Raw genomic sequence first — 13587 nt, 5'->3', positions numbered from 1 at the left:
GAAATTACTTTCCATTCTCACTGTGTTGTGGGGGCGGGGTGAGGAGAAAATCAGACTAACCACCTGAGTGCTGGGCATGGACACAGAATGCTCTTTGAGGACTTACTTATATAGACCTAAGAGGTGTCCCCAAGGGCAAGGACCTAGGAGCAGCTCACACCAGCAAAACTTGAAGTTAACTCTGCAAGGACCAGCTAGTATCTGGGGCCAGAGGATGAGGGGAGGGGAGGAAAGTGGGAGAAAGAAGGGCTCCCCTGCCAAAAAAAAAACCTGGCAGAGATTAGGCAATAGCATGGGTTTTGTTTTGTTTTTTTTTTTAACTATAATCTCCACCAGCAGTCCCATAAACACAATCAATTTTTTAGAGAAGTGCTTGCTTTGCAAATTCAGCTTCAGGATAAGTCCCTCCTCCCTACCCCTGCCTGCCCATATAGAAATCTTGGACTATCCCTGGGGCTCGGTAAGGAGAGAAAAATGCCAGACCAAGGTTAGAGCTACAGTATCATCAGTCTTTAATAACTTATAAGCAAATGCTAAAAAATAATTAATAATAATAGAGGACACACATGGCTTATAAAAATGGTTGTGAATCTACAAAGGTAAGGAGGAATTCTTGGCACTTTCATACACATACAAAAACATAGAGTATTGTGACTGGCACCCCTAGAAAAGCAACCTGGGGAGACTCCAGTTGGGGAGCGGTGAGAGCCGAGAGCTAGTTCTTATTCATTCCAAATGTATCCTCCCAGCAACTTTCCTTTGCCCTCCCCAACACAGCTAATCAAAAAGCCAGAGAAGAAAAACAGGAAACAGGGTCGAGGTAGAGTCAGTTTACATTTAAGTCTCCACAGTCCTGCAGCCTTCACTTCTCCAGAAGTAAGGATGAGGGGTGGTTGTGAGAAGACACCTCATCTCCCATCACGCTCCCCCAGTGCTGCCCCAAAACAGGACCCCCAGTGTGCAGCTTGGTCCTTCATTGAGGTGGACAGGTCCTGCACCCTGGTTCTGAGTGAGGGGTCCAACAGGCTCTGCCTGGCTGTCCAAGTGTAGAGACCCCTCCGGAGAGGACGGGGCAGCCTCAGGTCACCGTCTCTTCTTGCCCACCCGTGCAGCCTTCTTTCTCTTGAGGATCATCTCATACAGGCGCTCGAGGCCTGGCTGTAGGCCCAGCCCGTCCACAGCACTGCAGCCCTGCACGTGGGTGAGTGTGGCAGCAGCCAGTTCCCGGACTGCCAGCCTCTTCTCCACCTCGGCTGCACTCAGTGCCCCAGGCTGATCCTGCTTGTTGGCCAGCACCAGCACAGGCACACCTTGGTTGTCCGAGGCCCGGCTGATTCGGTGTAGCTCCACCTTGGCCTCCTCCAGCCTCTCAGCCTCAGCAGCATCCACCACAAACACCAGCCCGTCTGTCCGGCGTGTGTAGGAGCGCCACAGCGGTCGAAGCTTCTCCTGTCCCCCAACGTCCCACACTTGGAAGGTGATGCCACGGGACCCTCCCAGGGGCACTCGGATCTTCTCTGTGTTGAAGCCTTTGGTGGGGACACTCTGGACAAACTCCTTGAACTTGAGACGATAAAGAAGGGAAGTCTTTCCAGCCGAGTCCAGCCCAATGACCACAACGTGCAGGGCCTGGAAGTGGGGCAAGAAGGAGGCGGTGGGCGCCATCTCAGTCAGGTGGTTCCCCATGATGAACTCTGGCTAAGGTGCAGGTCTTGGGGCTAACAGTAGAGGCAGGGAGGAGGCCTTGAAACTGCAGGCTCTGGGGACCACAGCTGGGTTATCTGAACAGGGAAAGGTCATGAGAGAAAAAAAAAGAGGAGATGTTTAATAATAAACATGAAATTTGCAACTCTCGATCATTTCCTAAATCAGCTGTCCATTTTTTCTTTTTTCTTTAAGCAGCTGCAGGTAAAACAGAGACTCTCCTGTACTTCCCCCTCTCTGGGGCCCCTGTCAGGAGCGATGAGACCTAGAGAAACCCCCAGGTCCCAGGACACGGAGGATGGGGAGAGACGCCTCCATCCAGCGGCGGATGGTCAGCTTCCGAGCTTGTGGAGCGATAACAGGCACCGCGAACCCTGTTGCCTAGGCGAGAATCCTCGGGGGAACGTGCGAGTGGGGCAGCGGCTCCAAATTAAGAATCAGGCTGCGAGCGCTGAGACCCGAGAGTAAGGCCCACTCCCACCCGCCCTCCACATCCCCTGATGGCTGACACGCCCCTCCTTACACCGCGACCCTTTCCCACCACCCCGCGACATTCCACTGCCCGCCCTCCTCCGATCGCAGTTTCCAGCTCCTCCAGCGCCGCACCGGGACCGTCGCCTTGACCCGGTCTGAACAGCCCCTTTACCTCCCGTCAGCTGCGTTCTCCCCGATCCCCTGCGGGCCAGCCACGCGACGTTCCCCGCTGCCTCCAGCGCGCCGGCACTGCGGAGCGGTCCCGGGTGCTCAGCCTTAAAACTCTTGCGTGACGTCACGAGGCGCGGGCCAATCAGTGACCTTGCGGCGGCGAGGCAGGGCGGGGCGTTGGAGATAAACGGACTGCAATCCCAACCACACTGTGATGGACATCGGCTCAGTTGGTGACTGTTTTATTTGATCTTTTCTACTATATTCTAGTATTTGGAATTAAACTCGGGATGAATCGGGGATGAAGATGGGAAGGGTAAAAGGAACATGTGTGACAGCGTTTGACTCCGGAGGAGAGGTAAATAGCTGGATACCATCGCACCCCGCCTCCCCCGGCAGAAATTTTCACCTCACGGTACGCTCCCTCCTCCACGGTCTACTCGAGAGATACTGACGAGTCTTCCTCCTTTCTCTTTCCTAATTCGGTGTGAATCTGGAACGTCATAAAACAGCCTAAACCCACTACCTCTATTGATCCTCACAACAGTCCATGAGGTAGGGACTGGTGTTGTCTGCATTACAATAGGTGAAGAAAGCTCTAAAGGTCTCAATGACTTGTCCAAGGTCACATATAGCTAGTTAAGTGTCTGAGCAAGGATCTATCTGAATCTAGTGCCTGGGCTCCTCACCATTTACCTATCCAATCTGTCTTCAGGGAGATTCTCAGCAGAAATCCCCCAGTTGCTGGTCAGAGTGACCACAGGCAGCAGACCCCCTGAGGGCCTCCATTGTTCAAATCAATAAAGACAGAATGGGAGGGGGGACAGACTGGGAGTTCGAAATCTGTAGCTACTGACAGGTATATATAGAATAGATAAACAAGATTATACTATATAGCACAGGGAAATATATACAAGATCTTGTGGTAGCTCACGGTGAAAAAGAATGCAATAATGAATATATGTATGTTCATGTATAACTGAAAAATTGTGCTCTACACTGGAAGTTGACACAACATTGTAAACTGACTATAACTCAATAAAAAAAATAAAATAAAGACAGAATCCTTCTTCAATTAACAGAGTGTTTGTTGACCTCGTTACATGCTGTGAGCTCTGCATGAGCCAGAGAGACCATAGGGACACAGAGGATGTGCAGACAGGACCTGGCCTCAGGGCTTATACTCTACTGACAGAGACAAGCCTGGCCACTGACAGGGAAAACTGGGACTTTGTAAATCATGAGAAAGAACAAGTAAGACTTCAGAAGAGGGAGAGAAAGTGTCAACTAGATGCTTCTGGAAAGGTTTCTAGAAGTTAATTAGTCCTGTGTAGGTTTGGTTGGGAGGGGAACAGGACTGAGTCTCATCTCCCCAGGCATTACAGCCTGATATAGTCTGGGCAACCCTGAAGAGGAGGAGATGTCACAAAAGGGCAGTGTAACCAAAGGATAATAGTGATTACCTGCAGGGAGGTAGGTGAAATTGAAGGTTGGGAGGGGGATCAAAGGAGAATGAAATTGTAACTAATATTTCCATTTCTTACAAGGAAGCTGGATTTTGGCATTTACTTTGTAATTCAGTATTAACTTTTTAAAAGGGGGACTGGAAAAAAGGGAGGGGAATTCATTGCCTGATAGGAGGACCTAGCCCTTCCTGCCCACTAGTTTCCCATTTGTTTAGCACCAGTCTGTCTTGCTGCCTTCTCTTCCCCTCCCTGCTCCAAAACCAGCCACCTGGTTTCCCCCCAAGCAAGGCAGGGAGCTTCCTCAAATCCCTGAAGACATCAAGACCTTAGGTAATTAGTTTGTTACACCTCTACGTTGGGGGGTGGCAGAATGCAGCAGGAGCTAACGCACAGGAGTGGAATTTAGTTAAGAGGGGGAAGACAGAGCAGGCCAAGAGGTTGAGAACCACTAGCCCTTTGAGTGGCCACTGAATGCCAAGCTGCAGTCAAGGAACTTTGCATACTTTTCCTTTTTTAATACACAACTCAAACCCTGTAGCAAGGATGGTTATTCTAAAAAGAAGAACCAAAACACAGAAAAGTTGTCAGTTGTCCAAGGTCACCCAGCCAGAAATTGGCCAAACTTGGCTTTGAACAAATGCTGTAATGGCTGTGAAACCAAAACACAGAGAAACAGACAACACATGGAAACTGAAAACATAAGAGTTTTTTTCTGTTTTGTCCACAGTCTTCGAAACTTCTTTCACTTTTCTCCTACCTCTCCTGGGCCTCACACCCAGGAGGGAAATTGTCACTTGATTATCTGATGAAGGAGATGAAACTGGCAATCTCACCCCACCCTTTGTCTTTTCTGTTTGCTAGAGAAGGTGTTGATGAACAAATGGGAAGGAAGAGGTGGGGCAAGGTAGGGGTGAAGAAAGGGACCCAGTTTGTCAGGGCAGCACCAGGCAGTGGGCCTACCCCAATCCAGACTCCTTTAAATGACAATGCCAGTCCCCACTTCCAAGACACAGCCTGGGCCTTAGGAGACTTCCTCCATTAATGACTGTTTTCTTTCCTGGCAGCCTCATCTCTGCAACTCTTTCTCTCCACAAGATCACAAACCAGGACCTGGTGCATGGGAGGACTGCCTGCAGAGAGCATTCCACCATTCTTACATTGAGCATTCATAAGTTCATGCAGCACCCGTCTCCAGCCAGGAGCTGGTATTTGTGCCACGGGCGGCGCTGCCTCCAGCTCCCCGCCGTCTTCTTCAGATCTGTGGTGCTGGAGTCGCGAGGCCAGGGGCGGAGCGGGACCAAGGTGGCACCGTGGTGGCCACGTCCCTTGGGCGTAGAGGGGCGGGGCATGCAAACAGAGGCTCGTTCTCCGGGAAAGATGGAGGCGGGGGGAGCAAAAGGAGGTGCGAAAGTTGACCAGGAATGTGGAGGACATCTACAACTTCAGTGGCCTGGAGATTACACAGGATAGAAAGCCAGAAATGTCGACTGGGGTGACATTGCTCACCGTGACTTCAATGTGGATGGCGGAGAGGACGGTGGCGGCGAAGGCAGTCCATTAGATATCGCTTTTTGGCCCTTTGGCTAAGATCAAGTGTAGTATCTGTTCTTATCAGTTTAACATCTATATACATTCTCTACCTGAGAACGAATTACTAAATGGATCTTTAGGGCAAGGAGCTGGACTAAGAGCTTGCTCCGTCTACTCCACGTATCGACCTGGTATTGCAGTGTTTCCAGGAACGGTGCCCTCCTATGAAGTGTGAACAGCAGACTGAGTGTGTTCCGGTTTGCATTTTCCTGTAATCTTTCAATATGGCGTGTCGCTCTTTCTTTTTTAACGGTGCAGATCCTGTTAGTTTCTTCTGTTTTTTTTAACTTAGGTTCTTATATGGTGTGAAAGGGAAATGCTTTGTTTTTTAATACCTTTGCTCTTTGTTGTAGGTTTGATGGAGTTCAGCAAGAAAGGCTCTCTGCTCTAGAAAGTTTGCTTTAACTTTTCTAAATGCACAATTCAAACCAAGTAGTAAGTGTGTTTATTAAAAACAACAACAACAAAAACTAAACTAAACCACAAGAAAATTAAGTAACTTGTCCTAGCTCGCCTAACTAGAAATTAGCCAAACTTAGCTTTGAACCAATGCTACGAAAGGGAAAAGAGGAACAGAGGGACACGTGGAAACTGAGAACACAGGTTGTCTTGTGATTCGTCTACAGTCTTGGAAATTCTTTACCATTTCTCTTATACCTGGGCCTGACACTCAAGAAGGAAGTTGTCACTTGATTATTTGATAAAGGAGGTGAAAGTGGCACTCTCACCCCACCCTTCATCTTCTGTGTTAGCCAGGGAAGGTGTTAATGAACAAATGGGAGTGAGGAGGGGCGGAGTGAACGAAGGGCCCAGCTTGTCATAGCAGCACCAATACTGCGGACCTACCCCAGTAGGTCTTGACAGCCTCACATCTGTAGCCTTTTCTCCCCACAAGAACTCAGCCCAGGACCTAGAGCACGGAGGACTGACTGCAGAGACCATTCTACCATTCCTACATCGAGCATTCACATGTTCATGGAGTGCCTGCTACGTTGAAGGCACCGCTGTAGCTTCTGAGCACACAGCACTCGGTGAAATGGATGAGGACCTGCCTCATGGAGTACACACTAGAGAGGGGAGAGGGGAGAGACAGGCAATAACTACAGGAGTTAATTGCAGGTGGTGATACATGTCATGAAGGAAAATAGAAGAGGGAGATGTGCTAGACAGGGAACGTGGGAGGGAACTACTCTACATGGGGGAGGGGTATGGCTCATGAAGGCTCTCCATTGCGACATTAGAGCCGAGGTTTCAGTGACAAAGAGAAAGGTAAGCATTCCAGACAGAGGGACAGACTAGTTGGGACCTACCCGCTTCCCCGCGTTGGCTCGCCCAGCTGGGTCAGATGCCAGCTGCTGAGTGGATGTTCTTCCTCAGAGCTGTCTCCCCACCAGACTAAGCGCTGAGCCCAGGGGCTGGTTCTTCCCATCCACAGCTCCACAGTGCCCAGCACTGTGCCTGCCGCACTGTAGGCAATCAGGACGGGAAATCTGGCGGGAATTCACGATTGCATGATGGAGTGATTACAGGTACTCCAGGGGCATCCATCCGTAGCTGGAGGTCTCCTGCTCTGGGATCCTTGAGACCTTGGTGGGGGTCGGCAGGGAATGCCTGTAAAGCCCTGCACCTCTAGGCAAGGTCTGGGCAGGACTGAACTCTCAGACCTTCACTGGGGAGAAGGGGTTTCTTGGAGGAGAATAACAAGCCATGGGAGAAATGACACGGGAGAGAGAGGCCCCCCCTCAAGGCCTGGCGGGCTGAAACCCTGGGCTGAGAGTCCTCGTGAGTCCTGTCCCTCACCAGGAGACTGGCTTGGAAAAGCCACTTTCCCCTGGGAGCCTCGGTTTCCTCGGTGTGTAGGAGGCGCTTATGATTCCCTACCCCTTTCCCGAGGACAACCCACGCGCTAGAGCAGGGGACGGTACAGGGTGGGTGGAGCTCACCTAGGAAACGGTTGGGGACATCCTTGTCTCCGCAGCATCCCAACCAAGTCCCTGTCTGAGTGGCAAGTGAAGGGAAGAGAAGGGTCTGCAGGAGTAGGGTGGGGAGGGGGAGAAGCGGATGCCCGGGAGCAGCTGCAGCCTGGGAATCACAAGTCCCATATTCCAACCCCCAGCTTTGCTTTGCTTCTTAAGCATAAAATGGGGAAAACGCAACCTACTTCTGAGAATGAGCATGAAAAGAAAAAAAAAAAAAAAAAAGTGTGACAGGGCCTTTCAGGTACCTTTTCCCCTACCGGACGCCCTTTCAGAGGGAACTCCCCCCCCAAACCAAGTGCCAGGCCCAGCCAAGGGCTGGAAAGGAGCAGATGCTGTCCCCTGGTGGATGTGTCTGTCACTGCCTGATCCCTGAAGAACACTGGAGGAGTAAGGGGGGGAAGCTGTACGGGTTGCTTTGCCCCCTGGAGTCTTCCTCTCAAACAGGGCCTTTCCTACAGTTTGAGGTTGAGAAGAGAAAATCCACCCTTTCAAGTTTTTCCCTGGAGGTGGGATCATATTTAAAGGGACATCATTTGAGCAGGAAATGTCATGTCAATTACATTTCCCATGCTTTCCTCTGAGGGCCTAATGGCAGGGGCAGGGCAAGCTGAGGCAGGAGGAGGCTGCAGGGCGGGGAAGGCTTGAGGAGCTCACTTGCAGCCGTGTGGTGGTGTCTGCGGGGACAGATGTGAAACCGTGCCCCAAAGGGTTAAACAGAAACTGGTGACCAACAGAAATTCTTGAGTTCGTAATACAGGTAAGGGAAGAGCTTTCTAAAAACCCCTTGGCTTGTAACCTGCCTTCACTGACCAAGCGTGCCTTAGTTATTTTTTGACTCCTCAACCAGCCCGATAGATAACACCTCTGACCTATGGGTCCCTGTGGTAACAGGGGCTTCGGTTGCTTTCCGGGAACTTGGAGTCGGCTCCTGTCCATTTCAAGCTGGCTAGGACTGGTTGGGCCCGCAGACCCTGAAGTCGGGCGTGCGCAGGTGTGGGATGAACCGCTATCTGACATCAGAGGGATGAAAACTCCACCCTCGGATCTTGCTAAGCCCCTCCGTTTTTTAAATTTTTTTTAACAAGCTTCCCATGAGGAAGCATGACACTCAGCTAAGCTGGTGCAGAACACGGGTTACCTCACCTCTTCCTGGCCTCCAATCCCCCTTCCCCAGTCCTGAGACCAAACCTGCTTCTTTATCCCACAAAGATCTCAAGCCCCTTGACGTTGCGGGAGTAGACTTGAGATTTGTTCTCCTGTCTGTCTGTCTCCACGCTTGGCTGCCTTGTGAATAAACACTTTCTCTGCCGCAAACCTCAGCATCTCGGCGCAGACGAAGCTGGCTCGGGAACAGGTCCACACGGGGACAGACGAACAGCATCCCTCTGCACGGAGCCTGACACTTGGGGAGGCCTCGGCTGGAGCAGGGGACTGGGGGGATTGGCAAGAAACAGTAACTGGAGCCCCAGGAGGGTGATAATGCCCCGGAAGCAACAGCCCCAAGGGGAGGGACAACGGAAACTAGAGAGAGGCGGCGGGGCAGAGGCGAGGGGAGAGAGCCAGGCCCACGGCCCGAAGGGAACGTGCCCACCGCCCCGTTGTCCAAGCTGCTGGGCTCCTCGGAGCTGTCACAACAGGGGCCAATCCCCAGTGACCTTATATGTTTGATTCAGTTTTTTTACTTGACAGGAGATTTCTCTGCCAAGTCAGCCATGATTGTCTGGCCTACGTCGTAAGGAGTGTAGGTTCGAATAGTGGTTCTCAGATTTGAGGCTACGTCAGAATCACCCGGAGGACTGGATAAAAGCAGATTGCTCGGGCCACTTCCAGGGTTTCCGACTCAGTCGGTCTTGGGCTCTCGGGCTCAGGATCTCTGACAAGTCCTGTGGTGATACGGATGCTGCGCAGGCTGGGGACTAACTGTACTATAAGGACCGCTGGCTTGGAAGATGAGTTCCAATCCCAGCCTTAACATTTCCCACTGAGCCCTCGGGGCAGATTCCTTATGTCTCTCAGCTTCAACCTCTTCTATAAAACGGGATGAAAATACTTACCTCTTAGCAGCTCTAAGTTTATCTCAACCAGTAAAAAAAAAAAAAAAAAAAAAAAAAAAAAGTTGGCCCGGGGAGTCAGTTTAATCTTCCTCACAGAAGATACAAAGTGACATGTACAAATTGACCACCAACTGCCGTTTCTTTTCCAGCGTGTGTGACCTCAAGCATGGCTCCTCAGTCTTTAACGTGGACACGAGTCCCCTGTGGACCTCATGAAAATGCAGATTCTGGTTCACTAGGGGTGACGGACTGAACCGCGCCCCCAAAGTTCACCTACTGAAGCCCTGTTTGGAGATGAGGCCTTTGGGAGGCAGTGAGGTTTAGACGAGGTCACGGGGAGGCGGGGCTCCTACTGGGGTGAGTCCCCGTGTGAGATGAGGCACCAGAGAGCTGCTTCTTTCTCCAACACGTGACGACACGGAGAGAAGTCGGCCATCTGCAAGCCAAGAAGAGCGCTCTCGCCAGAACCCTCCCAGGCGGGCGCCCCGACGGGGGGCTTCCAGTCTCCAGAACTGTGAGGAAATAAATTTCTGTTCTTTGAGCCCCTGGCCTGTGGCGTTTTGTTCCGGCGGCCCTACCAAACTGGGAGCGGAGGTCGGCCTGCTGCCTGCGTTCTGCGTCTCCCACCAGCTCCCGGGTGGTGCGGCCGCTGCTGTACGCGGACCACGCTTTGAGCAGCAAGGGTCTGGAACAGATGACTGGAAAGCTCCCCGAAAGGCTGTATATTTTCCCTGATGAGGAGGACTTTAAATGGTCTCCTGCAAATCTACGACAGAGATCTGTTCGTGCCGTCCCCAACCCCTAACAGGTCTGGCCCATCAGAGACGCTCAGCAAATCACTGTCAGGGAAAGGAGTGGAGGAGCCGAGGGTTGTGTCTGACAGTTGGGGCCGCCTGGCCTCGTGGGAAGAGCTCTGGACTTGGAAGACCTCTGGAAGCGTCGTGGGTGAGTCAGGCAGCCCCTCTCCCTCTGAGACGTGGGGATGAAACACGTCCCCCGGTGACCGTGAAGGTAAAGTGAGATGATGACCATGAACGTGCTCGAGGCAGGGCCTGGCTCACACACGGCGGCACTGAAACACGGCCCCAGTGTCTCGGCCTGTGAATTGGAACTCCTTGATCCAAGGCTCCTGTTGGCCTCCCGACCTGGAAGCGAGCTGCCTGTCGGGGGTCAGGGCAGCCAGGAGGGTCCGCAGCCAGCCCAGGTGGGGGTGGGGGGATGAGGGGTGGGAAAGCTTACATCGCGGTGTAGTTTTTATTTCATACAAGATGTCGGCTGAAGAACCGCTTTTTTGTTTCCTAGGAACTGGAAAATACTGCAACGCCTGGCATTCACCCGTTTGCTCCCTATTGAATGGTTGGTCTTTTATAGTAACTTCCAGGAGCTCTTTATGTAGTAGAAAGATAAGTACTTTTTCTGTGGTTTGGGTTGCAAATATTTATCCTTACTCTACTTGTTTTGTCATCAATCGCCCGTAACTGATGTGACACAGGCGGGCGGGTGGAGACAAGGCCAGGCCAGAAGCCGTTCCTGCCCTCAGGGTGCGTCCAACCCAGGATGGGGACTGGAACACGTGTGAAAGTGGCCAGAACAGCAGGCAGGACACAGGAGGAGACCAGAGAGAGAGAGAGAGGAGCACTTGGGGTATTTGGACCACAGCAACCCCCTCCTCAGGGAAACCAAATGAGTGGGTGTCAGACGGCCTGATACACACAGATCTGAACAGAGATCGTGGGACGACGAGAGGCCTTCAGAGTCATGTCAGGCGCAGGCTAAGCACATTAGATATCGTGTCATTTGACCCTCATTTCCGTTCGTTCAACAAATATTGATCAAGTGCCAAGGACAGACGTACCGAGCACTGTCCTGGGTGCTGAGGATAGAACAGCAATCAAACTCTGTACCATCAAGGTGAAAGGCAATGCAGCCATGCCGTCTGCATATTTGTGAATTTACGGCTAGATCTAGGTGTCCGTACGTCTGTATCTGCATGCATATCTGTGTCATGTGGCAACCATGGGTGTCAATAACGACTTGGCAGCCGGCAGAAAAATAAAACCAGGTAAAGTGGGGTGTGAAACAGGAATGCTAAGTGGGGGGTAGGTGGAGGTAATTCACAGCACTGTAAGATGGAATTACCTCTCTTTTACAGCCAAGAAGTGACTTTCCCCAGAGCGCACGTATTAAGTCATTCCCGTGGGCTCGCATTCCCACGTGTAGCTTCACAAGTCCCCTGATCTGAGCGGCACTGTCATTCTCCCCATTCCCCAGTTTAAAGAAACGGAGGCCCCGTGTAGTTAGCAGGCCGCTCCAATGCAAACCCTGACTGTGCTCCCGTTCAGCTGCGTGACCTCTGGCAAGCCGCTCAGCCTCTCGGCACGTCAGTCTACAACAGTGCTTTCCACTAGAAATACGTGAGTCACGTGTGGAACTTTAAATTTTCTTAGACACAGGAGAAAAATACAGAGACAGGTGGAATTCAGTTTCGTTGTTTATTTAACTGAGGATATCTAAACTATGACTTCAATCTGTGATTAATATAAAAATTACTGAGATATTTTGGAGTTTTGAATCCTAATTCTTCGAAATCCCATACGTAGTTTTCACTTACAGCACATCTCGAGGAGGACGGACCACGATTCCAGTGCTCCCTGGCTACAGGCGGCCGGTAGCTGAGACGGCTCAGGGCAGCAGAATGGGGAGGAGAAAAACCAAGCGGGGACTAGAGTGGAGGGAGAGAGAGGGAGACACTTGCCTTGGCCAAAAAGTTTAAGGGAGCCCCCAAAAGCCCAGTAATCAACATAAACAGCTCGATCATCTGATACACAAGATAAGATGAGTTGTGCTAAAATATGATTTATCTTGATTACTGAAGAGTGTTTTTTGGCTGGCACTCCCTTCAGTGTTCCCCCCCCCAAGGCAAGTTCCTCACTGGCCTCACCCTAGTCCTGGCCCCGGATGATGGTGATGATGACGACGACGACGACGACGACGATAACCACCTCATGGAGCCATGAGGGAATTAAATGAGCTAATACAGGTAGGGTGGTCCGCGCAGGGGTGGGCACTGGGAGGGGCTCAGGCAGCACCTGGCATCAGGCCGTGTGTGTTGCAGGGTGAAATGACCGACTGGGTTTCAGTCTTACCTCCATGATACCTGCTGGCATTTCCGAGATCAAATGAAAGAAATAGAAACTCCCCAACTAAAGTGAAGTTCTGTTGGGAAGGAGGCTGGGAAAGGTAAATGCTGACTGCGGGAGCCAGCAGCCTTTGGCACAGAGAAACTGTGCCGCTGGGAAGCTTTATCCCCACTTGGCCAGAGGCCCGGTTGCATTGACTGGTCTGGATGCCCAGTGCATCCCTGGCAGTCGTCTCCTCTCTGGTGTCCTGCCACCCTGGCCACATCTTCCCTCTTCACCCCTGGATCGGGCCAGTCCCCTCCTCCTCATTGCTTCTTTGATTCAGTCTGTTCTGTGCAGCTTGTATTCACTCAACAAACGCGTGCTGTGCGCCTATTGCTACAGGCCGCGCACTGGGCTAGAGCTGGGATCCAGAGATAAGTGCCGACGAGGGTCACCGCCGTCAGTGATGTCAGATTTCAGTGGAGACGATAAAGAATTGACCTAAAGGGTGGTGAATGGGGTACTTGAAATGAATGACGGGGTGGGATGAACTATATACGAGGGCGGCTAATCAGACTGGGGGTGGGGTGCGGAAGAGCTCTTAAGGAAGGCTTCCTGGAGGAAGTGACAGCCCAGCGGAGCCCAGAGGATCTGCATAAGAAGTGGCTAGGTAAGGAGAAGGTGTAGGCACACGAAGTCTCAGGCAGAGGGAGCTTTCTGTACGAAGCCCAGGATATGGTCCATTGGTAGAAGCACCGAAAGACGCAGGTGCCGGGCTTGGAGAGAATCCCTCCAGCTGCCCTGTCTGGCCCTGCCCATCCGCCTGCCGCCTCGCAAAGAGGTTACCCTGCCGGCTCCGGGAAGCCCCGCTCCAGACGTCCCGCTCCCCGGACTCAGGCTGAGCCCCTCTTCCGACCACACGGAGCTCGTCTTTCCGCCGGCGGAGGCCTACTTAACACATTGCAGTCTGGGCGCTTCTAGCGAGTATGTCTTGGGACCTTGTCTTCGGGAAACCTCTCGGGCAGCA

At 51.9% G+C, this 13587-nt stretch overlaps 1 protein-coding gene, 1 long non-coding RNA gene and 1 other non-coding gene across 3 annotated transcripts; 2 read left to right on the top strand and 1 right to left on the bottom strand.

The window, feature by feature from the left end:
• Positions 1-488: 488 nt before the first annotated feature.
• Positions 489-2419, bottom strand: ARL4D (ADP ribosylation factor like GTPase 4D). The gene is made up of 2 exons (XM_010994120.3): positions 2351-2419; positions 489-1781 (listed from the first exon to the last, which is right to left on the bottom strand). Exon 2 carries the CDS (start codon positions 1684-1686, stop codon positions 1084-1086), a length of 603 nt encoding a protein of 200 aa, XP_010992422.2. The 5' UTR covers positions 1687-1781; positions 2351-2419; the 3' UTR covers positions 489-1083.
• An 88-nt stretch (positions 2420-2507) lies between these two features.
• LOC135323255 (uncharacterized) lies at positions 2508-11965 on the top strand. The gene is made up of 3 exons (XR_010384604.1): positions 2508-2707; positions 4880-10383; positions 10741-11965. It is a non-coding gene; the product is annotated as an uncharacterized LOC135323255 (long non-coding RNA).
• Positions 5379-5570, top strand: LOC116158039 (U2 spliceosomal RNA). Its single transcript, XR_004142267.1, has one exon. It is a non-coding gene; the product is annotated as a U2 spliceosomal RNA (small nuclear RNA).
• Positions 11966-13587: the final 1622 nt, after the last annotated feature.

This window comes from Camelus dromedarius, chromosome 16, assembly GCF_036321535.1.
Source record: "Camelus dromedarius isolate mCamDro1 chromosome 16, mCamDro1.pat, whole genome shotgun sequence".
Taxonomy (NCBI): Eukaryota; Metazoa; Chordata; class Mammalia; order Artiodactyla; family Camelidae; genus Camelus; species Camelus dromedarius.
The sequence above is the reverse complement of the archived record's forward strand: the minus strand, read 5'-3'. Positions and strand labels throughout refer to the sequence as shown.